We start from the raw sequence: 26,866 nt of genomic DNA, 5'->3' as shown, positions 1-26,866 counted from the left end.
CTGTCTTTTCCACACTTTTTCCCCTTCCTCTTCCCCATCGAGGGAAGACCCCCCCCAAAAAAAAAAACCTCCCCGCAGGCAGTCCTCGACTTCCAACTGTCTCGTTTAGTGACGGCTCCGAGCCCACAAACCAACGCTAGGGTGGAAAAAAAACAAAACAAAACAAGAGCCCTGTCTTTTCCACACTTTTTCCCCTTCCTCTTCCCCATCGAGGGAAGACCCCCCCAAAAAAAAAACCTCCCCGCAGGCAGTCCTCGACTTCCAACTGTCTCGTTTAGTGACGGCTCCGAGCCCACAAACCAACGCTAGGGTGGAAAAAAAACAAAACAAAACAAGAGCCCTGTCTTTCCCACACTTCTTCCCTTCTTCTTAACCCCCCACCCCAAAAAAAAATCCCCTCCCCCACCAACCCCCCCCTCTTCCCCCCCCCCCACTTTCCCGTGGCGCCGCCGCCCCGCTTCCTTGCAACAAAAGCGCCTGTTACAAAACGCCGAGCGAAAGCGTCCGGTTTTGTAACCAGTTTCGTCGGCTCCCCCCCCCGTCGTCCAATAAAACCTCGCCGTCCGGAGCCCGCCAGCCAATCAGCGCCCGACCTGCCTTATATAAACCCGGGCCGCGCGGGGTGGGCGCGGAGTAGGGGGGGCGTGAGAGCGAGAGGGAGCCACGATGGGACGAGGCTCCGCAGCAGCAGCAGCAACAGAAGCGCCCCGCAGCCACAGCAACCGACGGAGGAACCCCGACGGCCGTCTCCCGCAGCTCCGCACCCGCCGTGGCCAGCCGCCGCCTTGCAGGAGAAGCTCCCGGCTCGGCCGAAGCGGCGTGGCTGAGCTGGCATCACGCCCGGCTCCTTCTCCTCCTTCTCCTTCTCCGGCGGCGGCGATGCTGCACCGCTTCCCGGCTCTGGGCGAGTTGGTGGGGCGTTTGAAGCGGCGTTTGGGCACCGGAGCCGGCAGGGCTGCCTTCATCGGGACGGCCGGCCGGAGCCCTTGGGGCTTCTTGGCTTGCGGGCAATGCGGGGGTTTCCTCTGCGAGCCGGTCTCGCTGCTCTGCGGCCACACCTTTTGCAAAGAGTGCGCCGAGAAGAGGCGGGGGGCTCTCTTGAGACGCCGCGGGGCCACCCCGGCTACCGCCGGGAACCCCACCAGCCGAGCCGTTTGCAGCCTCTGCCCCGGGGCTCGGATCGCTCAGTCGCGGCTCCGGGTCAACGTCATCCTCAGCCACCTGTTGGCCAAGGGCTTCCCCGAGCAGGTGCGGGCGGCCCGGCTCCGCCACGAAGGGAACGCGCTTTGCAAGGAAGGGAGGCTCCGAGCGGCGCTGGAGAAGTACGACCAAGCCCTCCGCTTGGGTGAGTCGCTTTGGGGCGCTCCCGCGTATGTGTGTGGGTAAAAGATTGGGCGTTCACACGTGACGCGTGTCACCTAAAGCGTGTCGGAAGCGGGGAGGGGGGAGGGGAAAGGGTGTTTGGGGGCGGGTGGGAATGAGTTCCCCCGAGTGGGATTGAAGTGGAGGGTGGAGTGGAGGAGGCCTTCGACAGACCCGGGTTAACTTTCCTCCTTGTTTTGAATGCAGAAGAAAATTCAGAAAGGGGGCCTTGGAGGTCATCTAGTCTAACCCCCCCTGCTTGTTCAAGCAGGAGACCCATTGCCATTTCAGACAAATAAGCTGACTTTTGTATAAAAAAGAACACCGCTTGGGTGAGTCGCTTTGGGGCTCTCCCACGTGTGTGTGTGTGTGTGTGTGTGTGTGTGTGTGTGTGTGTAAAAGATTGGGCGTTCACACGTGACGCGTGTCACCTAAAGCGTGTCGGAAGCGGGGACGGGGGGGGGGGAAGAGAAAGGGTGTTTGGGGGCGGGTGGGAATGAGTTCCCCCGAGTGGGGGTGGAGTGGAGGAGGCCTTTGACACACCCGGGTTAACTTTCCTCCTTGTTTTGAATGCAGAAGAAAATTCAGAAAGGGGCCCTTGGAGGTCATCTAGTCTAACCCCCCCTGCTTGTTCAAGCAGGAGACCCATTGCCATTTCAGACAAATAAGCTGACTTGTATAAAAAAGAACACCGCTTGGGTGAGCCGCTTTGGGGCTCTCCCACGTGTGTGTGTGTGTGTGTGTGTGTGTAAAAGATTGGGCGTTCACACGTGACGCGTGTCACCTAAAGCGTGTCGGAAGCGGGGACGGGGGGGGGGGGGAGAGAAAGGGTGTTTGGGGGCGGGTGGGAATGAGCTCCCCCGAGTGGAGTTTGCGGGGGGTGGGGGAGGAGGAGGCCTTGGATACAGCCGGGTTAACTTTCCTCCTTGTTTTGAATGCAGAAGAAAATTCAGAAAGGGATCTTGGAGGTCATCTAGTCTAACCCTGCTCAAACAGGAGACCAGTTGCCATTTCAGGCAAATGGGTGGGTGAATGACTTGACTTGGGGGTTGAGGAAACCTTGGACACAGCCGGGTTAACTTTCCTCCTTGTTTTGAATGCAGAAGAAAATTCAGAAAGGGGGACCCTTGGAGGTCATCTAGTCTAACCCCCGACCCGTTGCCATTTCAGACAAATAAAAAAAGAACACTGCTTGGGAGGGTGGGGGGGGGGGTGGGGGGTGGGGGGGGCGAAAGCCCTACTAAGCAGGTATATACAAAAGTATGACGCTATTGCTTGACGCATTGTAAGCGGCATATAAATCGAACCAATGAATAAATGAATAAATAAATAAATAAATAAATAAAAGGTGGGTGGGTGGGTGAATGACTTGAGTTGGAGGCCGGGGAAACCATTGACACAGCCGAGTTAACTTTCCTCCTTGTTTGAATGCAGAAGAAAATTCAGAAAGGGACCCTTGGAGGTCATCTAGTCTAACCCCCCCTCCCGCCACCTGTTCAGGCAGGAGACCCGTTGCCATTTCAGACAAATAAGCTGACTTTTGTATAAAAAAGAACACCACTTGGGGGGGGGTGCGAAAGCCCTACTAAGCAGGTATATACAAAAGTATGAAGGCTATTGCTTAACGCATTGTAAGCGGCATATAAATCGAAGCAATAAATAAATAAATAAATAAATAAATAAATAAATAAATAAATAAAAGATAGGTGGGTGGGTGGGCGGGCGAATGACTTGAGTTGGGGGCTGGAAAAACCTTCGACACAGCCGGGTTAACTTTCCTCCTTGTTTTGAATGCAGAAGAAAATTCAGAAAGGGACCCTTGGAGGTCATCTAGTCTAAACCCCCCCCCTGCTCAAGCAGGAGACCCGTTGCCCAGAGTCCCTTGGGTGATGGGCAGCCTAGAAATATGATTAATTAAATTAAATTTCAGGCAAATGGGTGGGTGAATGACTTGACTTGGGGGTGGAAGAGGCCTTCGACACAGCCAGGTTAACTTTCCTCCTTGTTTGAATGCAGGAGAAAATTCAGAAAGGGACCCTTGGAGGTCATCTAGTCTAACCCCCCTTGCCTGCTCAGGCAGGAGACCCTCTACTGTTTCAGACAAATTGCTGGCTGGGTTTGGGATGGGGGTGCAAACCTTTCACCCCCCCTGAGTTAACTCATCCCCCTATTTACCCCACAACTTTCCTCCTTGTTTGAATACGGAAGAAAATTCGGAAGGGACCTTGGAGGTCTTCTAGTCCAACCTGCTTAGGCAGGAGACCCTATCCCGTTTCAGACGAAGGGTTGTCCTGTTTCTTCTTTAAAAACCTCCAGCGATGGAGCATTCCACAAGTTTTGGAGGCGAGCTGTTTGGTCTCCTCTGAGCTAGGGAGAAAAGGGGGCTGCTGCAATTTTTAACCCTGTCCCTTTGCTGGCAGGCAGAAATTCAACAGGTGAAAGATGTGAGGGGGGGGCTTCCCGGGGGCAACAGCTGCACCATTTTTTGAACCGTTTTTTTGTTTTGGGTTTTTACATGGTGGAATCCGCCTGCTTTGCTCAATCGGGTTTTTTTTTAAGAGTAGTGGTAGCTTTCTGTTTCCTGTTTGTTAACTTTTGTTAACTTTCATTTTTGTAAGAATCGGGGAGGAAAAAGTAGGTTTAAGAACTGATGGGAGGGCAACGCTGTGTCTCTTGATTGGCGCCACTCTGACCCATGGTCTGAGGCATCCCTGCCTAATTTCTATAAAAAAAAAAAAAGGGGAAAAAGTTGGCAACCTTCCACAGAATTAATTCAGTTACTCAAATATTTCCCTTTCCCCCTTCCTTACCTTTCCTTTTTCCTGTTTCCTTTCCTTCGGATTCAATTTATTGCAAGTGTTATTCATCAAAAGGACTTTGCTATGTGAATTTCATTCTTTTAACTGCCAGGTCCTTCCTGCGGCTCTGCGGGGAAGTAACATATTCAGACAACCATTCTATGCCGTATCAACTCTTGCCTCTATTGGCAACCCATGATTCGTGGCTTATTCCGTTAGCCCAACATTGTGAGTTTGCATGACCCAGGAACCCTAAGTAACTTAGATAAGATGGGTTACACATCAAGGCTTGGCTGAAACTTAGTGAGTAGTTGAGTAAAAGTGTGAAGGTAATTAACTTCTGGAGAAGTTTTCTCCTAAACTGATCATTTATGCTACTCCTAATTAGTGTAAAAGCCTAAAAGTTATTTATTATGTATGTATAGATTACCAACCATTATCTTCCCAGAGATTTGATTAACTATCAAGCCAGGATGGTCGTCGTACTTGGTCCTTTGAAAAACCCACTTCCCCAGATCTTTCCTATTTACCCAGCTTTGATCTTTGTCTCTTAACTGAGGTTAACAAACATTCCTCAAACATCTTTTGACTTCTGTCTTCCTTGTACAATTCATATTTCTACCTTGCATTTAGGACAACAGCAAGATAATCACCAAAAGGATATTATTAACAGAGGAGGTAGGGAAACCCTATAATCCTTCGGGACCCTGGCACAGAATAAAGTAAAACCATAGTTCAAAATTAGCCCAGGTTTTCTTAGGAGGCCTTCATTCAAGGCTTGTTGAAGAAATGTAGAACAGACCATCCAAAACTTACCAGAAAACTACCCTGCTTCAACTACCCTGAATTCAGACAGTCCTGAACTCCCAAACGTGGGGAAGACGATGTTTTCCCAACTTTTAGTGGATATTTCTGGGGCTGGACTTTGTAGGAAAAGCCTCTTTTTGAAGGACAGGAGATTGTAGCTTGTTTCTCAGGTCTCGCGCTGACCTTTGGAACGGAGCACCAGAGAAACCGCCGGGGAGATAAATCTCGGGCGATCCTGGGTTCAAACCGAACGACCTTCTCTTCCCGATAAGCCGAGATTCCATGCAGCATACTGTAGGCGTGAGCAAATCAATGCATCATTTTTTGTATAGCATCGGGTACCAGCCGAAGGAGGAGGTTGAACATTGCTACTGATTCCCCACATCTGTGAAATGGGTTTCTTCTTTCTTTGCACAGAGTTGAACACGGCAGTCTCTGCTCTCTTTAAATCAGAACCCAAAATAGGTCAGGAGGACAAGTTGGTTGCATAAGCTAGCTTGGACCGAGTGTCTTCCCCCACATAACAGTTGTATAACTATGGATGTGGAAAGAAGTTAAGGCCTTGAGACCTCAAAAATAAACAGCAGGTCGCTGTGCCCTCATGTCCTACAACAACCTATTGTTGATTCCTCCTCCAAGGTCTCTGCTTGGCAAGCTGTTTCTTCTCCAATTGGCACATTTTCACCGGCCAAAGAATTCCCTCCCAACATGCCCCCCCCTTCCTTTCAACTGGCCTGCAATCTGGGTTTACGATCGGGAATCCTTGGTTGGCCTCTGAGCTTGGTGGTTTTCTTGCAGACTTTTATATATATATATACACATTTATTATTTATTTATTATTCATTAGTCCAATTTATATGCCGCCCTTCTCCATAGACTCAGGACTGCTTACAATGCATTATAGCAATAGCCTGCATACTTTTTATGTATATACCTGCTTATTTGGGCTTTCGGGGGCTCCCTAAGCGATGTTGTTCTATACAAAGCTGGCTTATTGCCCCCACAATCCGGGTCCTCAATTTACCTACCTCGAAAGGATGGAAGGCTGAGTCAACCTTGAGCCTGGTGAGATTTGAACTCGCACTAATTGCAGGCAGCTGGCAGCTAAGTGCCAGCACTTAACAGCACTTAGTCCGCTGCACCACCGAGGTTCTTTTCTTTAACATACATAAGTGCTTAGTAAACTCTATCATCTCAGTCGATTTACCTTATACATAATAATACCATGTTTCCCCAAATATAAGACCCTGTCTTATATATTTTTTTTGAACCCTGAAATAAGCACATGGCCTTATTGCCATGCGCTCAGAAGCCCGATTGGGCTTATTATCAGAGGATGTCTTATTTGGGGGGGAAACAGGGTAGTAATAATAATAATATTATTTACTTGTAGATAATGGTATTCATCCAGCTTCTAATTCCTACCTCTCATATCTAACCATGGATAGAACAAATCCCGTGTTAAAAAATAATCTGCATCTTCTTTATCCTTTATCTTTAATGTTAACGTATCCTTTTCTGTCTTGCTGATGTTTTATTACCCAAATCTCTACCTCCCTCCCCAAAAAATCTCACCAAGCTCAGAGAGCACCAAGGACCCCTCGTTTCAACCTGCAAATATTCCCCCTTCTTGGATTTATTATTTATTGGATGAATGGATAAAAAGAACGGATAAATTTGGTTGTGCCAGATTGTGGTGTTAAATACAGCTCACCCTCGACTTAGAGTTCGCTTAGTGACCAAAGTTACAACGGCACTGAAAAAACCCAATGACTTACGACCATTTTTCACACTTACGACCATGGCAGCATCCCCCAGGGTTGCGTGATTTACATTTGGAGGCTTGGCAACCGAACTCACAATTTATTTTTTAAAATTTTTAAAAAGTTTTTTTATTAATCATTCAAAAATTAAATTTATGACGGTTACAATGTCACCTGGGGCGGATTCTGGGATCTCCTATTAGGACTTTCTAACAAGCCAAGTCCAGCGGGGACGTCAGATTCGTTGAACGACCCTGTGGCTCATTTAACGGCTGTGGCGATTCGCTTAACGAAACGGAGCAAGAGTCCTTTCACCCCGTTTCTCACTTAGCAACAGAAGTGTGCACCCTCGACTAGGTTGCACAAAATAGCGCAGGGGTTCTAAAGACTTTAGTGAGTGAGCCATTTTGTTTCCGAAGGGTAGCTAGAGAGAGCAAAAGAGGGGGGGAAATATCCAGACACACAAATCTTAACGGTACTTTAAAAGAGAATTACTGGAGCTTGTCAACACCGCATTGCTGTCTTTCAGTCCATCTTCTCCAGCCAGGAATTGATCCACGATGGAAACCACAGGACTACCAATCGAATCGGGGAGGGGGTCTCGGCACAGCTTTTCAACACCACCACCCCCTCGCTCTCCGTCGTGAGATTTCTCACTCGTGACCAGAGCTTTCTGGCGTGAGCATCTACCATCAAACTCTCGGCTGTATTGCGGCAATCTAAGATGGCTACCCGTGCGGAAACGGTCAGAAATGACCTTCTCCGTCCGCCGGCCGCTCTGGTTTCCAACCTCCAGCCGAGTTGGGGGGTGTTTTAATGATAGCAAGAAAGTTGTAAAAAAAAATTCAGAGGACGACTTGGGTGGGTTTTTTTTTAAAAACGGGGTGCTTTCCAGCAAACGCCAACTTTGAATTCCCCTGGCACTTGGAAAGCGTGCCCGAAAAAAAATTGGACAGTGTGAAAATTCGGACAGTTGTCCTCTTGGCTTTTTTTTTTTTTTTTTCTGTGTGTATGTGTGAAACTTAGGTATACACAAAGAGTTTTACGATGCTTTCCCACCCTCTTTGGTGGAGCAGTTGCAATATTGCTTTCCTTTTTTGTCTCTCTCTCTCTCTCTTCCCCCCCCCCCTTCCTCTTCTGGCTTCCGGGATTGTTATGGTGCTGTTTTGCTTTGGCATTTCACACATTTATGCAACCCTCAGAGTGCTTATATAAGAGAAATGGGATGGCTGAGAACAGCAGTCCCTAAGAGAAACACCAGGGTGGAGTGGAGAGAGAGAGAAATATAGCCAGCAAGCACTTCTCCAGTTCATTTTTTTTATAAAAAAAAAAACTTTTTATTTTAAATCTTCAAGAAAAAATTTCTTTTTTTCCTGAATATTGCTTTTAAGGAAATATGCCCTGGAAGCTCAAAATGTAGAAGTAGCCCTGAGCTGAGAACGAAATAAGAGCAAATAAGGGATATCAACCAATTTAAGTCGATGTTTCCGCTGTTTTACAGCTCCTTCTGATCATCTGCTGTATCGCAACCGGTCGCAAATCAATTCTACTTTGAAATGCTATGAGGAGGCATTGCAGGATGCAAAAATAGCCTGTGAACTCCAGCCTTATTGGGTGAAAGTGAGTATTAATCTCCCAAAAGTTGCCTCGTATTGTCCTTTCTCTCTATTTGACAATTCCTTAAATGAAAATGCCAGGACTTGTTAAAAGGTTGGTAGGTGGTTATAATCACCATTGGAAAACAAAACAGTGGTAATGCAGGCAGTTCTCAACTTACGACCACAATGGAGGCCAAGATTTCTGTTGCTAGGTGAGTTTTGCCCCCGTTTTACGGTTGCAAATCATTTTTTTTTCAGTGCCATCGTAACATTGACCGGTCACTAAACAAACTGTTGTAAGTCAAGGGCTACCAGTACTTGGCTTCTAGTGGTGGATTTAACTGCACAAATAGAGAGAGAGATGACAGACAGACAAATAGATAGATAGATCATAGATGTAGATAGGAGAGAGAGAGAGAGATGATGATAGATAATGTAGATAGATGTAGATAGAGATGATATATAGATGATAGATGTAGAGAGAGAGATGATAGATGTAGATAGAGATAGATGTAGAGAAAGAGAGATGATAGATATGTAGAGAGACATGATAGATAGATGATAGACCGATGTAGATAGAGATAGATTAGATGTAGAGAAAGAGATGATGGACAGATGATAGACAGATGTAGAGAGAGATGATAGATGATAGATGTAGAGAGAGATGATAGACAGATGTAGATATAGATGATAGATGTAGAGAAAGAGAGATAATAGACAGATGATAGATGTAGAGAGAAATGATAGATAGATGATAGACAGATGTAGATATAGATGATAGATGTAGAGAAAGAGAGATGATAGATATAGAGAGATGATAGATAGATGATAGATGTAGATAGAGAGATGACAAATAGATGATAAACAGATGTGGAGAGTGAGATGATAGATAGGTGATAGACAGATGATAGATAAATGCTAGATGTAGATAGAGATGATAGACAGATGACAGACAGATGTAGAGAGAGAGACCGAACATCTGCACAACTTGCTGCAGTTCTTAAGCGAATCATGCCTCTTGTTAAGTGAACCTGGCTTACCCCGTTAACTTTGCTTGTCGGAAGCTGGCTGGGAAGTTTTCAGCTGATGCTCACATGACCCCAGGATGGTGCAACAGTCATAAGTATGAGTCTGTTGCCAAGCGTCTGAATTTTGACCACGAAGGGCGGGGGGGGGATTGCTGCAGCGGTCATAAGTGTGAAAAAACAGCCCATCGGTCAGTTGTTTTCAGCACTGTTGTAACTTCGAACGGTCACTAAGCGAACTGTTGCGTCACTAAGCAAACCGTTGTAAGCCGAGGACTGCCTGCCCAACTATAAAAGCAGCCCCTTTCAATGATTCTCATTGCCCACCACGCCGGTTTTTGCGTCTGCCATCCACAGCCACACGGTGGCGATACGCTCCTATGCTCTGCTTTTTCAGGGCCACGTGAGAAAAGGCCACGCTCTTAGTCTGCTGGGCAAGACGCAGGAAGCTTTCAGCGAGTTTTTGTTGTGCCTCGTTTTGGAGGGCGAGAACCAGACGGCAAAATCCCAGGGCCCCAAGGTAAGGAGGCTGTAACGCTTCAGCTACCCTGTTTCCCCCAATATAAGACCCAACCGGAGAATAAGTCCTAGCAGGGGTGAAATGCTACCGGTTCAGCCTGGTTCGGACGAATCGGCAGCGGGTGGTTTAGATAACCGGTAGTGACGGCAGTGCATGGCTCCGCCTACCCGTCCGGTCATCGTTTTTTACCCTCTGTGCATGCACAGGCGGCTTTGCACAATGCGCAGAGGATTCCCCTGCGCATGTGATGCGTACGCGCACTTCCGAACCGGTAAGGAAAGTAGGTAGGTTTCACCCCTGAGTCCTAGCATGATTTTTCAAGATGCTCGTAATATAAGCCCTACCCCCCAAAAATAAGTCCTAGTTAAGATTCTCATCCAGATGGATGCATTTTAAGTGCCGTATTTCCCTCCAAAATAAGATCTAACCAGAAAATAAGCCCTAGCATGATTTTTCAGGATGCTCGTAATAAAAGCCCTACCCGAAAAATAAGCCCCAGATAAGATTGTCAGCCAGATCATTTAGTACCATATTTCCCCCAAAATAAGACCTAATCAGAAAATAAGCCCTATTGTGTCTTTTGGAGCAAAAATGAATATAAGACCCGGTCTTATTTTCGGGGAAACACAGATAACATGCAACCTAGGTTTATCTCCCCGTTTTTTAAAAAAAAAAGAATAGGAATAATAGAAACTGGTTTATGAAATTGCACTGGACTTCGGCAGAAGAAAAAATAATGTGATTTGGTACCCGCTTTATACTTCCTGCGTTATCTGCTTTGTAAAGTTGTTGGAACCAGAAACTGGTGTATAAATGAGAAATATATCATATAAAATATGATATAAATAATGACAACAGGCAGTCCTCGGCTTACAACAAGTTTGTTTAATAAGCATTCAAAACTTGAAAAAAAGCGACTCACGACCGTTTGCTCGTACTTACGACCGTTGCAGCATCCCCATGCTCGCGTGGATACAGTCCTGATAGAAGTTTGCAAAACTGGAGACTGGCAAAGTTGGAATCCATCCGGTCCTACAACTGGGGGGAGAAAATCTATAGTGATAAAAGGGGAAAGATTCATCCTTATAATTGGAGACCCCCCAACTTTTTCCCCCATGCATGATTATGAACCAAAATTCCAGTGTTACTATGCTGAGTTCAACTCCCGCCATAGAAGCCAACTGGGTGTTTTTTGGGTCAATCACCAGGACACTGTGAGTTCTAGTCCCACTTTAGGCATGAAAGCTGGCTGGGGGACTTTGGGCTAATCACCAGGAGACAGTGAGTTATAGTCCTGCCTTAGGCATGAAAGCTGGCTGGGGGACTTTGGGCTAATCACCAGGAGACAGTGAGTTATAGTCCTGCCTTAGCCATGAAAGCTGGCGAGGTGACTTTGGACCAATGACCAGGTGATGGTGAGTTCTAGTCCCACTTTAAGCATGAAAACTTGCTAGGTGACTTTGGACTAATGATCAGGAGACAGTGAGTTATAGTCCTGCCTTAGGCATGAAAGCTGGCTAGGTGACTTTGGACCAATGACCAGGTGATGGTGAGTTCTAGTCCTGCCTTAGGCACGAAAAGATGGTTCGGTGATTGTGGGCCAATCACCAGAAGATTTGTGAGTTCTAATCCCACTTTAGGCAGGGTGACTTTGGACCAGTCCCTTCCTCTCAGCCCAGTCCACCTCACAGGATTGTTGTTGTGGGGAAAACAGGAAGAAGGACTATTAAGTGTACTTACCACCTTAAAAAATAATAAAGATGGAAAATAAATCCGGGACCTCTTTCCAGGAATATAATTTCCAGGTTTTGTAAAGAGATTTCTACCGAGTTACTTTGCGATAACAGAAGGGACTTATGTTATCGCCAAGAGAGAGTTAGGCAACCTTGCGGTTTTGCCGCTCATGTGCCGGGGGTGAAGCCACAACTGTGCGCAATGCCACAACAGCGCAGGGACTTGAAGAGTAGTGAATCGCCTTGGACTCATCAGATAACAAAGCTGCAGAATTCGGCTGTTGCTCTTTTCGCCCTGAGATAAAGGATAAAGCTTGGGAAAATAAAAGTTAGGCTTTCATAAAAACAAAGGAATTAGGGAACTACTTTCAGCTGCTGAGCATAGACAGAGACCTCCTTGGGTCTGTAACTGGGAGACCCCAGACCAGGTTTAACATATTGTGCCAAACAATTGTGTGATGCCAGCTACTTTGAGGTTACTGTTCCTTTCCACTAATTTTTTTTTTGTAATGACAATTCTTCTCCCCTTCCTCCTCCTCTTCTTCTTCCTCTCCCCCTTTTCCTCCCCTTTCTCCCTTCCCCTTCCCCCTCCTCCCCTTCCCCTTCCTCCTCCTCTTCCTCTTCCTCTCCTCCTCCTCTTCTCCTTCTCCTCCTCTTCTTCTTCCCCTTCCCCTTTTCCTCCCCTTTCCCCCTCTACCTTCCTCCCCTTCCTCCTCTTCCTCTCCTCCTCCTCTTCTCTTTCTCCTCCTCCTCTCCTCCTCCTTCTCTTCTTCTTCTTCCCCTTCCCCTCTCCCTTTTCCTCCCCTTTCCCCTTCTCCCTCCTTCCCCTTCCTCCTCCTCCTCCTCTCCTCCTCCTCTTCTTCTTCCCCTTCCCCTTTTCCTCCCCTTTCCCCCTCTCCCTTCCTCCCCTTCCCCTTCCCCTTCCTCCTCTTCCTCTCCTCCTTCTCCTCCTGCTCTCCTCCTCCTCCTCCTCTTCTTCGTCTTCCCCTTCCCCTCTCCCTTTTCCTCCCCTTTCCCCCTTCTCCCTCCTTCCACTTCCTCCTTCTCCTCCTCTTCCTCTTCTTCCCCTTCCCCTTCCTCCTCCTTCTCTTCTCTTCCTCCTCCTCTTCTTCTTCCCCTTTTCCTCCCCCTTCTCCCTCCCTCTTCCTCCCCTTCCCCTTCCTCCTCCTCCTCCTCCCTCCTCCTCCTCCTGCCATATCTATTATCGGACATTGGCAATCATGTTGGCGTTCCTATTTTTATCAACAGCCGCATGAAAAAGGACTGCTGAGTTTTGTCCAAACCGGTCCCTCAGATTTTGAAGCCATGATATTCTTCTTCTGCCTGGACCTCGTTTGCCTTCCGTCTTTCCCTGACTGAGTGAAGGAAGTTGCGTTTTTCTGGGTGTCGCATCCCAGGTCCGAAATATTCTAACTTTTGCTTTTTAATGGTTTTGATGATTTCCCTCTGCTTCCCCAGGCAGCTTATCCCTTCCTCCTTTCTGATTTTGTCAACCCAGCTCCTACGTAACAGCCGCCTGTAAATTCCACATTTCAAATGCTTCTGGTCTCTTCAAGTGGCTTTTGGTCAGAGACCCAATTCTCCACTCCGTAGAGCAGGATAGAAAAGACGTAACATCTGACAAGCATCTGATTTTTCAATCTCAGGCTTATGTCGTGACTGCAGAAAAGACCTTTTCCATTTTGAAGCTTTCTCTATCCTTTTTCGTGGACTGGCCAAAAAAAATCCCCCACCACCATTTTAGGAAGTCTCTTTTCAGAGGTCAGCATTTTCCAGGATGTATATTACCAAGAAGCTTGGAATTTTGTATTTTATAAAAGCCGGAGACAACCAACCTATGATTTTCATACCTTTGTAATTGTCTGTTACCTCTGTTTGACGGGCAGTGGTGCGTTGGGATGCCAAAACATACAATTGTGCTCGGTGCCAGAGGATTAAATTTGGGGCTGGTTCGGCGTATCTGTTGGCTAAGAAAACATTCGGTTTGGAGGCCCCCCTCTGACCTTGTGACCATCTCCTGGCATTGAGTCACAATTGTGGCTTGGCTTAACCTACATCGCAGGATGCTCTGAGATCAAAGCCGGCTGACCCCCACAAACACTTGGCCTGCATGTGGAAATATTAGATATTTTAAGAGAATCAACATGTAATCAGAATGTGGTGCGGTGGCCTAGAGGTGGAGCTCTCACCTCACAATCAGGAGATTGTGAGTTCAGTCCTAGGTAGAGGTGGATATTTTTCTCTCTGGGCACCATGAGAATTGATCTGCTGAACAAAACTCTGCATCGGCGACAGGGAAGGGCATCCGGCCAGCCAAAACTTAGCTCCATTCAGTTGCCCAGACTCCACCCCGCAAAGGATTATGGGGTCATTAAAAGATGATGATGAACATGTTAATCAGATAATCCTCAATTTACGACCGCTCGCTTAGTGACCATTCTAAATGACACCGGACCCCCGTAAAGGGATTTGCAACCTGATTTTGAAGTTCCAACGTGGGGGCATCCCCATCCAATGTGGTCACATGACTGCATTTTATTTTATTTATTTTATTTTATTTCGAATTTATATACCGCACCTTCTCTCGAGGGACTCGGGGCAGTGTACAGCTAGCTAAAAACATACAATACAAACATTAAAAACAATTAAAAGGATATATTAATTTGGCCCCAATTTAAAATGACAAACCAGTTAAACATATTTTTAAAAAATGTTATGTTAAGCCAGCCCGACTTGCTGGAAAAAGAAAGTTTTAAGGGCACAGCGGAAGGCACTGAGGTCTTGAATTCTCCTTATCTCTTATTTGGGTGCTTGGCAATCAGCCAGCATTTATGGCGGCTTTGCCAGAAACCAGTGTTTATTTCTGATTTCCGGCAAAAACGGCCCATAGTGACTTATGAGTCCATTTAATGACTATGGCATTTACTTAATGACCGCTGTGGGAATGGTGTGTGTGTGGGGGGGTTGTTTTGGTTTTTTTATGAAAACGAGTCCGTTTGTCCAACGCTGAAAAGGAGCAGCCGGTTTGCGATTCGGTAAACTCATATAAACTCCGGTGGGTAATGTTATGTAGGGACATAATAATAGGAGAATAGGTAGAATTACTGGGACATAATAATAACTTGCTGTTTTGCTTCTGTATGAATAACTTTGCTAAGAATTGGAATTGCCTCTGCCATTCGCTTCTACCAGTAATCTAACTTCTGTTACCTGTTATCTTGTTTTTCTGTCCAACTCCATGCCTGGTGGATATCTCAAGAAGGGGGGTTGCTAAGCACCCAGTCCCTCTGTTGCTAAGCACTCGACCCCCCCCGTTCCTTGCTGCACTGCCAAAGGAAGGCATGGGCCAGAATTGGGTACTAAGGAAGGTATAAAAGGACACCATACCTTCCCCAAGGTGTGGCTATTCCTTACATGCATCGTATCTGTAAGATCCGGATATATTTTTCACCCAGTATTTTGTTTTTGGCCAAAAAATAAAATCTGCTTCTTTTTGCAAGCCTCATCTCGAGTCTCACTCTCTTCGGCATCTCAGTGGCTCAGGGAAACTTCTGGGACCTTACAGTTAAGTCAGGTGGGACGACTGGCCATCGTGGTCTCTCCTGGTGGCACCTGGAGGACAAACTGGCAGCCCCCAGGGGGAGAGCCTTCTCTGTGGGGGCACCTGCCATCTGGAACGAGCTCCCCCCGGAGATACGGAGGATCCAAGACTTACGCACCTTCCGCCGCGTCCTAAAAACGTTTTTATTCCAACAGGCTGGCCTGGCCTAACTCTCCTCTTTTAAATTGGGTTTTAAATGTTTTATATAAATTGGATGTTTTAAATTTGTTTCTTGAGCCCAAATTATTTAATCTATTTTTAATAGCTTTTAACTTTTGTATGTTTTTTGTATTTTTATCTTGGCTGTTCACCGCCCTGAGTCCTCCGGGAGTAGGGCGGTATACAAATACGATAAAATAATATAATAAATGTTGCCCAGAGAAAAGTCTCAAAACAGATCCCGGACGATCCCTTCTCTTCTGTGCAGGTTGACATGGACCAGGAAAACTGTGAAGACCAGAACGTGATCAACTGTGACAACTCAGGAAGACCCCTCCCTAACCAGGAAGGAAACCTGGATGAAAATGTTGATATCTCCTCGCCCGTGGAGGCTGTCGCTGAGAAAGAGACACCCCAAAACAATAAACGCCAGGCTGAAGTGGCTGCGGGTTCGGATCTGCCCCCCAAAATAGCCAAAATGGGTAAGTTGTGTTAACGAAAGCAATCGCACTCGGCAAGGGTCAGATCACCAGGGTGTAAACCAGACCAGGAAATCTATGGAGATTCTCCATTCAGATCACGGGTGCTTTTCCAAAAGTTAACTGGACTTTTGGGGGGGTTTTCTCCCCCTTGAAAACGTTTCGCTCCTTGCCTAAGAAGCTTCTTCGGTTCGCTAAAGTTTAATGAATTTAATGTGCAATTGACAAGTATACCTCTGTTGCCCTGAAGCACCAAATGCATGTTAGAATGGTGGCGTGTTTGCAGTTTAGACATCTCGGGGAAAATGAAGTTTGCATATTTTTTTTCCTAATGATCATACTGGTCTCTTTTTCCCTTCTTTTTCCTGTCTCATTCTCTCCTTCCCCCCCTCTCTCTCTCTTCTCCCCTCTCTCCTCCTCTCTTTCTTCTTTTCTTTCTCTTCTCCTCTCTTCTCTTTTCTCCTCTCTTTCTGTCTTCTCTCTTCTCCTCTCTCCTCACTCTTTCTCTCTTCTCCCTTCTCTCTCTTTCTCCTCTTTTCTCTCTCTCTCTTTTCTCCTCTTTCTCTCCTTTCTCTCTTTTCTCTCTCTCTCTCTTTTCCTGTCTTTTCTTCTCTCTCCTCTTTCTTCTCCTCTCTCTCTTCTCTTTCTCTCTTCTCCTCTCTCCTCACTCTTTCTCTCTTCTCCCTTCTCTTTTTCTCTCTCTCTCCTCTCTTTCTCTCTTCTCCTCTCCTCTCCCCCTCTCCCTCTTCTCTCTTTCTCTTCTCCTCTTTCTCCCTTCTCCTCTTCTCTCCCCCCTCTCTCTCTCCTCTTCTCCTCTCTTCTTTCCTCTCCCCTCTCTTCTCTCTTTCTCTCTCCTCTCTGGTAGATGAAAGCAATGAGGAAGAAGACCCCAATGCTGAAAATTGCCTCGCCTTTGATTGTGTGGATCCATCTGACATGGAGTGTTCTCTGTGCATGAGGTATCTGATGCATTTTTTTTTCATGGATAGGCCAGTTCGAAAGCATTAGTCCGGTTCTTAAGAGATACCACACTCGAAGAGTTGCGGTTGCATCGTCTTCGGGGGGGTTTTTTTGCAATGAATAACAGAATACCAGAGATAAAAGGGACCTTAGAGGTCTTCTAGTCCAGCCCCCTGAGCAAATCAGCTGTTTTGGTTTGAGAGTTTGGTCTAGGTCCGAGGGAGAGGGGAAACCTGGAAAACGAGGAGAATGGATTTAACTGATCCTGGAAGAAGACCAGGCTAGCTTGTCCAAGCTCATCTACCACATTGCTTGTTGGCCTGAGCTCAGATGTTGTTGTGGCTTTCGTGTCTTCACACGTTTGAATTTCTTTATAAGATTGTAAATCAACCATTGATAAAATACTTTGGAAGGAAGCACTTTCTTCATTTGGAAATGAAGAGAGGCTAAAGAATAAATACAAAATACATTGAGACAGAGATATAAACAAGATGAAAACTGTTAGTACATGTACGATGAGAATAATGATGTTTAATGGTATTAGTAGACGATATTAAGAAGAAAATGGAGAATTTTATAGCATTTAATTGTTTTAATATCCTATAACAGTTTAGAGAAATGATGTGAAGAATGAATGATGTTGCAAATGGTGAAAGAAGTTGCACGGAGATGCTTGTAGCCAGATGGCACACAGATTAAAGGAAAGATGGAATGTTTTATATTTGTGATTGAAAAATAAAAAACTTTTTATAAAAAAAATAAAAAGATTGTAAATCAAAAATCTGGACTACGGAAGCTGTGGTAGGATTTCTTCTGACTTCTTCCTCTGAGATTTCTCTCTCTCCCCCCCCCCCAGGCTCTTCTATGAACCTGTCACCACCCCGTGCGGACACACCTTTTGCCTAAGATGCCTTGAACGATGCCTGGATCACAACCCAGAGTGCCCTTTGTGCAAAGAAGACCTCTTAGAGGTAAATTAACATGCTTAAACTAATAGCAGTGCCTTGAGGCAGGAATGGGCTTCAAAAATTTTAGCAAGGGGTTCTCTGCCCAGTTGCTGGTTGGGTGTGGCCATGGTGGGTATGGCCTATGGCGTTTTTGCCCTCCCCGGACTCCAGAGGCTTTTCTCAAGTCTCCAGGAGGGTGAAAACGGCCTCCCCAGGCTTTGGAGGCCCTCTGGTGGCCAGAAATGGGCCCGAACTTCCAGTAGGCCTGTTTTTCGTCCTCCCCAAGCCTCCACACGCTCTGCACTTACCTGCATCCAAAATGGGCCGCGTGGGGACTCCTGGGAGGGGCGGGGCCAGCCAGGAGTGTGATTTGGGGGTTCACCACTGTGGCAAAAAATTGTAATGTCGGGTGTGACTCATTCAGGGGTGGGCTTCAAAAATTTTAGCAAGGGGTTCTTGGCCCGGTTGCTGGGTGGGTGAGGTCATGGTGGGCGTGGCCTAGTCGAACTTCTGCACCACGGTGGGGGGCATTTTTGCCCTCCCCAGGCTCCGGAGGCTTTTCTTGAGCCTCCAGGAGGGCGAAAACAGCCTCCCCAGGCTCCGGAGGCCCTCTGGAGGCTGGAAATGGGCCATTTCCAGCCTTCCTGAACTTCCGGTAGGCCCATTTTTCGCCTTCTCTGAGGGTCTGCACGCGCCCTTAACATCCAAAACATCCAGGCTGCGTGGGGACTCCTGGGTGGGGCGAGGTGGGGTGGGGTCGGCAGGGCGGGGCCAGCCAGGTGGGATTTGGGGGTTCTCCGAACTGCACAGAATCTTAGCTAGAGCTTCTCCCGAACCCCTGCAAACCCACAGCAGTCCACCCCTGCCTTTAGGGTTTATAAGCATTAGCCCGTCCAAGCGAAGAAGGGTGGGACCACCTTAAAGGGCCTTCTCCGTGGTGGCTCCTGCTTTATCATTCCTCTTGAGGTACAGTTGACCCCGCATTGTTTTTCTGAAAAGTCTTTTCCTCAATCCAGTGCCTGGCCATGAAGAAACTTTGCAAGACGGTGTTGATGGAGGAACTGATCGCCAAGTACCTTCCGGAGGAACTCGCCGAAAGAAAAAAACTTTACGAAGAAGAGATGGCTGAATTTTCCAAGTAGGTCACCCCAGTTTTTCCATGTCCTGCAATTATGAGAAGAAGGGGGAAAAAATATTATTTTATTTATTCATATTAATGTGAAACCAAGATTGAATGATGCTTTCTGTCAACTGGGTTTTATTGCTGGGTCGCTTCTGACTAACCAGTTTCTTTAGTCGGCTCCATAGATTTTCAGTTGGGTTAAGGTCTGGGGCAGGGGTCTGCAACCTTAAACATTCAAAGAGCCATTTGGACCTGTTTCCCACAGAAAAAAAATCACCGGGAGCCACAAAATCTGACTGGGCGTGGTCAACTCCACATCACTCATTCCCACCTAGTCACATGACCACCACCCCAGCCACGCCTACTCATTAGGGCAGAGAACCGGTTGTTAAAAAACACTGGGAACCACAAAACTCTTTTCTCTCTTCCTCCCTCCCTCCCTCCCTCCCTCTCTCTCTCTCCCCACCCCTCTGTATCTCTCTCTCTCCCCCTTTTCCTTTCTTCCCCCTCTCTCGCCCTCTGTATATCTCTCTCCCTGTATCTATGTCTCTTTCTCCCCATCTCCCTCCCTCCCCTCCTCTCTGTATCTCTCTCTCTCTCCCTCTTTTCCTTTCTTCCCCCTCTCTCGCCCCCCCTGTATATCTTTCTCTCTGTATCTATGTCTCTTTCTCCCCATCTCCCTCTCTCCCCTCCTCTCTGTATCTCTCTCTCTTTCTCCCCCTTTTCCTTTCTTCCCCCTCTCTCGCCCCCCCCCCCCCCCCCGTATATCTTTCTCTCTGTATCTATGTCTCTTTCTCCCCATTTCCCTCTCTCCCCTCCTCTCTGTATCTCTCAGATTTCCAAGGCCAGTCAAGGAGTGACACCTGGTCTCTGGGCTATTCCCAGGCCATTCCAGCAGTGGAATATGATTATCTTCAAACTCCCAAAAAAAAAAGTGGTGTTATTAGCCATCAAACCTCAAAAATACACTTTTCCCAAAAGGTTTCCACAATTTTGGCCATTACTGTACTTAGGGAAGAGTTTGACAAAGCTGAGAATGCACAGATATTTCATCCTTTATGAGTTATCTTTCTCTTCTGTCTTTTTTTTTTAAAAAATAAGCAAGCGAGCGTGGTCCTTGTTTAATACAAAATTTCTCACCGCAGCTTGAATAAGAATGTCCCCATATTTGTCTGCACGATGGCCTATCCCACCGTTCCTTGCCCTCTGCATATCTTTGAGCCCTGCTACCGACTGATGGTCCGTAGATGTATGGAGACAGGAACTAGGCAGTTTGGCATGTGCATTAGAGATCCCGTCAAAGGGTAAGTAGCGTATGATGAACATCAGAACAGACGCCATAAACATCTGAGGTTGGACTAGATTTCACAGTCTCCTGGTGATTGGCCCAAAGTCATCCAGCTGAGGTGGGACTAGAATTCAAGGTCTCCTGGTGATTGGCCCAAAGTCATCCAGCTGAGGTGGGACTAGAATTCACAGTCTCCTAGTGATTGGCCCAAAGTCATCCAGCTGAGGTGGGACTAGATCTCACAGTCTCCTGGTGATTGGCCCAAAGTCATCCAGCTGAGATGGGACTAGAATTCAAGGTCTCCTGGTGATTAGCCCAAAGTCATCCAGCTGAGGTGGGACTAGAATTCAGGGTCTCCTGGTGATTGGCCCAAAGTCATCCAGCTGAGTTGGGACTAGAATTCACAGCCTCCTGGTGATTGGCCCAAAGTCATCCAGCTGAGGTGGGACTAGAATTCACAGTCTCCTAGTGATTGGCCCAAAGTCATCCAGCTGAGGTGGGACTAGATCTCACAGTCTCCTGGTGATTGGCCCAAAGTCATCCAGCTGAGATGGGACTAGAATTCAAGGTCTCCTGGTGATTAGCCCAAAGTCATCCAGCTGAGGTGGGACTAGAATTCAGGGTCTCCTGGTGATTGGCCCAAAGTCATCCAGCTGAGGTGGGACTAGAATTCACAGTCTCCTAGTGATTGGCCCAAAGTCATCCAGCTGAGGTGGGACTAGATCTCACAGTCTCCTGGTGATTGGCCCAAAGTCATCCAGCTGAGGTGGGACTAGAATTCAGGGTCTCCTGGTGATTGGCCCAAAGTCATCCAGCTGAGGTGGGACTAGAATTCAAGGTCTCCTGGTGATTAGCCCAAAGTCATCCAGCTGAGGTGGGACTAGAATTCAAGGTCTGCTGGTGATTGGCCCAAAGTCAGCCAGCTGAGGTGGGACTAGAATTCACAGTCTCCTGGTGATTGGCCCAAAGTCATCCAGCTGAGATGGGACTAGAATTCACAGTCTCCTAGTGATTGGCCCAAAGTCATCCAACTGAGGTGGGACTAGAATTCACGGTCTCCTAGTGATTGGCCCAAAGTCAGCCAGTTGAGGTGGGACTAGAATTCACAGTCTCCTGGTGATTGGCCCAAAGTCAGCCAGCTGAGGTGGGACTAGAATTCAAGGTCTCCTGGTGATTGGCCCAAAGTCATCCAGCTGAGGTGGGACTAGAATTCACAGTCTCCTGGTGATTGGCCCAAAGTCATCCAGCTGCCTTTCATGCATAGGGCAGAACTAGAACTCACCTTCTCCTGGTTTCTCCAGGTAGAGATTTAATTATTTAATCTGTCCTCCTCCTCATGGCAAACTCCACTCCCTTCTAGCACTGATGATGTTACTTAGTTTAGTTATGAAATGTCTACAAGAAAACAAGCTCAGAGAGTACCATGGATCCCACAGTTCTCCTCCTCCTCCTCCCCTCATAGGGTCACCCATCTCATACCCACAGATTATTGAAGAGAGCTCACACCTAACTTAGCCAGTTGTGGCTTTTGTTTAGACAGCACTTGAATCCCGAGGCAGCGAGATGCGTGGGCTTCGCAGGAGCTTACCCAGATCCTGGATTCAATCCCTCTCCTCTTTGCTTCCGACCTTCTGGCAAACAGGTTCGCCGATTACGGTTGCATCCTAGAGATAAGGAACGTTGAAGTCTTCACCGATGGGCGCTCCGTGGTGGATAGCATCGGCAAGAGGCGGTTCAAGGTCCTACGGCACAGCAAGTGTGACGGCTACAACACGGCGGATATCGAATACATTGAAGACAAGAAGGTGGGTCACGGCTGCGAAGGTGGAAGGTGGAAGGGACGAGGTCCTCTCACTTAACATAGCTGTAAGAGGCACACAAATGTACATACACACCACACACACACACACACACACACACACACACTCCAAAGGCTTTCCTAGGGTTTTTGTCAATCCAGGAAGTCCTCGATTTAGGGCCTCCATTGAGGCCAACATTTCCGTTGTCCAGTGAGACACTTGTCCGGTGACTCTCGTCCCCATTTTACGACTTTGCTTGCCACACCTCTGAAGCGAATCCCCTGCAGTTGGTGAGTTAGTAACCCGGCTTTTTAAGTGAATCTAGCTCTCCCCCGCCCGCCCCCCCCCAATCAACTTTGCCCGTCAGAAGGTCGCCAAAGGGGAGATCATGTGACACACAGCAACGGTCCCCTAAATGCAAACCAGTTGCCCAAGAGTCTGTCTGATTCCCCCCCCCCAGGGACACTGCAACCGTCATAAGTATGAGTCGGTTTGCCAAGCGTCTGAATTTTGATCCCATGACCACGGGGACGCTGCAAAGGTAACTGTGGAAAAACAATTCTAAGTCCCCTTTTTTTCAGTGCCGCGTTGTAACTTTGAACCGTCACTAAGCGAATGGTTGTAAGTCAAGGACTACTTGCTTTTTTAAAAAATTATTATTTTATTATTATTCATATTTCTATGCCATCCACTCTCCGAGGACTCTGGGCAGCTTACACCAAAGACAGTATACGAAATAGCATATTGCCCCCTAACAATCTGGGTCCTCATTTTACCCACCTCGGAAGGATGGAAGGCTGAGTCAACCTTGAGCCTGGTGAGATTTGATCCGCTGATCTGCTGAACTAGCAGTCAGTTGAAGTAGCTGAAGTACTGCACTCTAACCACCTCGCCACCTCGGCTCTTCATTTATTTTGGGGGGGAAGGAGTAATAACCTGTTGTGGTCCGCCAGCAGCCTGCGGAGCTGGCAGCAGACAGCGATGAGGCTGAGGAAGAACATGGGCCAGTCCTGGAGGCTGGGGAAGGCCCGGATGAGGGCTCTGCGTCGGAGGCAGAGATGGGGCCAGGGCCATCGGGGAGTGATGTGCGGATTTTGGGGCCTCCAGAGGCTGACAGTAGAGAGGCAGAGGAACAGGAGGAGCCTGTTCCTAGTGCACATATGAGAAGAGCTGCTAGAAGGCAGGAGCAGATAAAGCAGAGAGGACGACTCAGGAGTAAGGCCAGGAGATGATTGGGCCCTCCCATAAGGCTTAAAAGACCAGCAACGACTCTTGGCCTCTTTGCCGGAAAACAACCGTTGAGAGAATTGCTTTCTTGTTTCACTGTATTCATTTCTTGTCGGCGTCTTCTGCTTCTGAACTTTTGCCAAGAAAAGCCTTTGGCAGTTTGCCTAATTATCCCAAGGTCGGTGATAAACTGTGGAATGGTGTTTTGAAGAATTTGCTTTAATTTAGTTTGGACTACGCTGAGAATGAGTTAATTCTCAGCTGTTCTAATAAAGTCTGTTTTCGAACTGTTTGTATTTAATACTACCTACTTGGGCCTGGGTTACAACATAAACCTGGGAGGTAGGGCAGCCGAGTCCTGGCCAACCATCATTTTCCTGTTGTTGTTGTTGCTGCTGCTGTTATCATAAACATGTCTGAAAAAAAAAATCTTTTTCCCTGTATCTCCAGGTTCAGCTAAACCCTTGTTCTGTTTTGGGTCCGTTTTAGGTGCACGGAGATGCCTCTGAATACTTGACAATCCTCCACAGTGCCGTGTATGATCAGGCCCGCACCTGGTTCAACACTCTGAAATCTTCACTCAGAGTACGCATCATCCATCACTTTGGTCCAATGCCTGCTAAAGAACCAGACCCACAGGTACGACGAGCAAGCAAGCACAAAAAGGCGTGACCCTTATTAACTCGATGTTCCGTCCCCCTTCCTCACACAGGCAAACATAATACCAAGCACGCCTGCCAATATTTTATTAGGTAAACAGATTAGAATTCTTGGCAGACCAAGGTTTTGGCAGCAAACTGCCGAATGACTGCCAAGATCGTTTTCACTCCCATAAAGCAGAAGAGGACTTATCTTCAGTCCGTTCCAGGAGCAACAAATTATCCACGAAACAAGAGTTTAGTCAATGTTCAGTCCAAAATATATCCAAGCCGAATTTCAGAGATCACGATGTGACTTTCACAGTTTAACTTTGTCCGTCACAAAGCCTGAAGAGCAATCCCACGCACTTTTATTCCTGGTGGGGCATGGCTCCGTGACTCAGCTCAATCCCTGGCCCTCCCACACCTCTTCCGTTGCTGCACATGCTTCTCCCTCCAACGCTGCCTGGGATCAAGCCAGGATTCATCCTCCTCGCTCCCTATCAATTGATGCTCCAATATGCCTTCCTCCTGGCACATCCCAGGCTGTTCCTCCTGGCCTTCGGATGGAACCTGAGGCATTGCCAGAAAGGAGGGTCCTGGAGAGAGAGGCCTTGTCAGTTCCTCCCCCTCACCTTCAGAGTCTTCCTCCTCTGTTAGGACAGGCTCGGGAGTCGGGGTCACAACACTCTTCTAGCCTCCTATCCTAAACTGAGAAGTGTTCTGACGCAACTCCCCAAACACGACAAACTCTCTGAAGTTAACTCAAAGATTCCTTTATTAGGAGCGCTGGCAGCTCCGGCAAAAAGTTTCTCTCTCACCACAGGCTAATAAGTCAGTCCGGCAGGGAGATAAATAGTTATCTGCCACATCTATTCATCTCTGCCCCCTGCCTTTTATCCCCATAGCAAGGGTGGGGCTTCGCTAGCAGTGATGGCTCTTCCGTCCCAAGGACCGGCCCATAGATTTCCACTGCTCCCCTCTCCTCTCCCCTCCCTTCTGCGCATCCGCACGTCAGGCTCTAGGCCCAACTGTTCCTCCTCTTCCTCATCAGTCACCTCCAGACCTGGGGGCTGTTGACTCTTTTATTTTATTTATTTATTTTTCAATTTATATACCGCCCTTGTCCCTAAGGACTCAGGGTGGTGCACAGCCAGAATTAAGCCAGACTCTCCATCTGAGGGTTGACGGACGGCCCAGGCTCCGCCTCTGTCTGTCTCTCTGCCAGCTCCATTCCCTCTTCCCCCTTGGAGCTCTCAGGTTGCCTTGATGCTGACCCTGACTCCCACACCTCCTCCTCTGATTCAGCTGCTGGAGGAGCTGGCAAGAAGAAGCTTTGCAAAGTCAACCTCATCCTAGCCAGGATGTCCTCTGTGCCGGGCACAGTGTTAGAAATCGTAGTGGGCGACCAACAATCACAACTAACTTCCATTGCTAAACAAAACGGTGGTTAAGTGCCCAATTTTGTGGCCCTTTTTCTCCCCCGTGATTGTTAAGCAAATCACTGCAATTGTTAAATGAATCACACAGTCGTTAAGAGAATCCAGCTTCCCCCATTGACTCTGCTTGTCAGAACGTCATGAATTGGGTGATCACGCGACCTCAGGACAACGCAACCATTATAGATAAAACACTGGTTGCAAATTGCCTTTATTTCGATCGCTTGACCATGGGGAATGCTGCAATGTTTGTAAATGTGAGGATCCGTCATAAGTCACTATTTTCCGTGCCGTCGTAACTTTGAGTGGTGGCTAAGCAAATGGTTGTAAATCAAGGACCACCGGTAGCCAGTTAGGCATACCACAAGGCTGGGTAATCGGGAGATTCAGGCAGTTCAAAGATGTATCAAGATGTATCACAAGCTTAAGCTCTCTACAAGAATCTGGCCAACTAACAGGCAAGGGAAATGAGCGGGGGATAAGGAAGGAATTCAAGGTAGATCTCTTGCGGGCATGCAGAGACTCGTGACTGATGACACGTTTTACCCCTCCTTCCAGCTCAGGTCAGTCATCTCCTACAGGTTTGATGCAGGTGTGCCTTTTTCATGACAGGTGAACCCCGATGGTCCCGCCTGGTGCTGGTGGATCTTGGCCGTCCTGCCTCTGGAGAACAAAGCTCAGCTTCCCTTCCTAGCAATGACTTCCTTAAAAGCCCGCCTATACGGCATCCGGAGCATTCTGACCTTCCTCTTCCTCACTCAGACGAAGTGAACAGGGTGTGAATGCCCTTGCAATCCGAGGCCTTCTCTCTCACATGCTCCTTCCAACTTGATGGTGCCCGAAGGCTGCAAACGAACTTTACTACGGAGGGCCTTAAATTCTCAGGACTTGATGTTCTTCCCCACCTCTTGAATGGAAAAAGAAGAAAAGCTCCTTCTCTCTTAAACCGCAATAATCTTCCAGCTGGTCCCACTTTGGTCTGCAAAGCAGAAACAATGCTAAATGTCCGACAGGAGACAAATATATATTTGAATTTCCTTTTTCAGCAGCTGCCTTTCAAGCGAAGTTCCTACGTTATTCACAGAGGCGCCTGTCTATATATCGTCATAGAATTCGACAAAGCAGACATGAGTTTATATTTTCTCATGGCGTCCTTTCAGTCGGACGGGTTATTATTTAATTTAATCTTTTATTTTGGAACCGTTTCATTAAAACCAATCCAGTTAATGTGAAGCTTAAAAATAATTCACAAATCAGGAAGAACCGAGTTATAACCCGCTTTGCCGGCGAAGATACCTTTACTTTAAAAGGCCCCACGTTTTGTCAAAAGCGGATGAATTTTTTTCATTTAAAAAATTTGCCGGTCAAAATAGAGGCCACCGGATTCCTCCTGATTTTTTTTTTTATTTTTATTTTTTTTTTGCTACTATAGACTAACCTGACTTGTCTTCTACAAGGTCTGAATTATTTAACAATTGTTTTCCTAAGGATTCAGGAATAACTGTGTTAATTTTGGTCGCAGAGGTTTTTTTTTTCCCCCCCAGTTGTATTTGCGAGAACCTCTGTGTGTTTACTCCAAAGTAAATCCCATTGCATTGAA

The 26,866-nt window shown here is 47.3% G+C and overlaps 1 protein-coding gene across 1 annotated transcript; it reads left to right on the top strand.

Moving 5' to 3' along the window:
• Positions 1 to 666: 666 nt before the first annotated feature.
• LONRF3 (LON peptidase N-terminal domain and ring finger 3) lies at positions 667 to 26,866 on the top strand. The gene is made up of 10 exons (XM_070951730.1): positions 667 to 1,345; positions 8,232 to 8,350; positions 15,635 to 15,848; positions 16,711 to 16,804; positions 17,662 to 17,776; positions 18,769 to 18,890; positions 20,021 to 20,179; positions 21,806 to 21,968; positions 23,679 to 23,828; positions 25,879 to 26,866. The coding sequence occupies exons 1-10, from the start codon at positions 667 to 669 to the stop codon at positions 26,035 to 26,037; spliced, it is 1,974 nt and encodes a 657-aa protein (XP_070807831.1). The 3' UTR covers positions 26,038 to 26,866.

The sequence above is a fragment of the Pituophis catenifer genome, unplaced genomic scaffold (assembly GCF_029215685.1).
Source record: "Pituophis catenifer annectens isolate HBS135680 unplaced genomic scaffold, rPitCat1.0.hap2 SCAF_11, whole genome shotgun sequence".
In the NCBI taxonomy this organism is placed as follows: Eukaryota; Metazoa; Chordata; class Lepidosauria; order Squamata; family Colubridae; genus Pituophis; species Pituophis catenifer.
The sequence above is the reverse complement of the archived record's forward strand: the minus strand, read 5'-3'. Positions and strand labels throughout refer to the sequence as shown.

Coding starts and splice junctions, on each gene's coding strand:
- LONRF3 (XM_070951730.1), top strand. CDS start 667: ATGGGACGAGGCTCCGCAGCAGCAGCAGCAACAGAAGCGCCCCGCAGC. Junction 1,346..8,231: donor CGACCAAGCCCTCCGCTTGG/GTGAGTCGCTTT, acceptor GCTGTTTTACAG/CTCCTTCTGATCATCTGCTG. Junction 16,805..17,661: donor GAGTGTTCTCTGTGCATGAG/GTATCTGATGCA, acceptor CCCCCCCCCCAG/GCTCTTCTATGAACCTGTCA.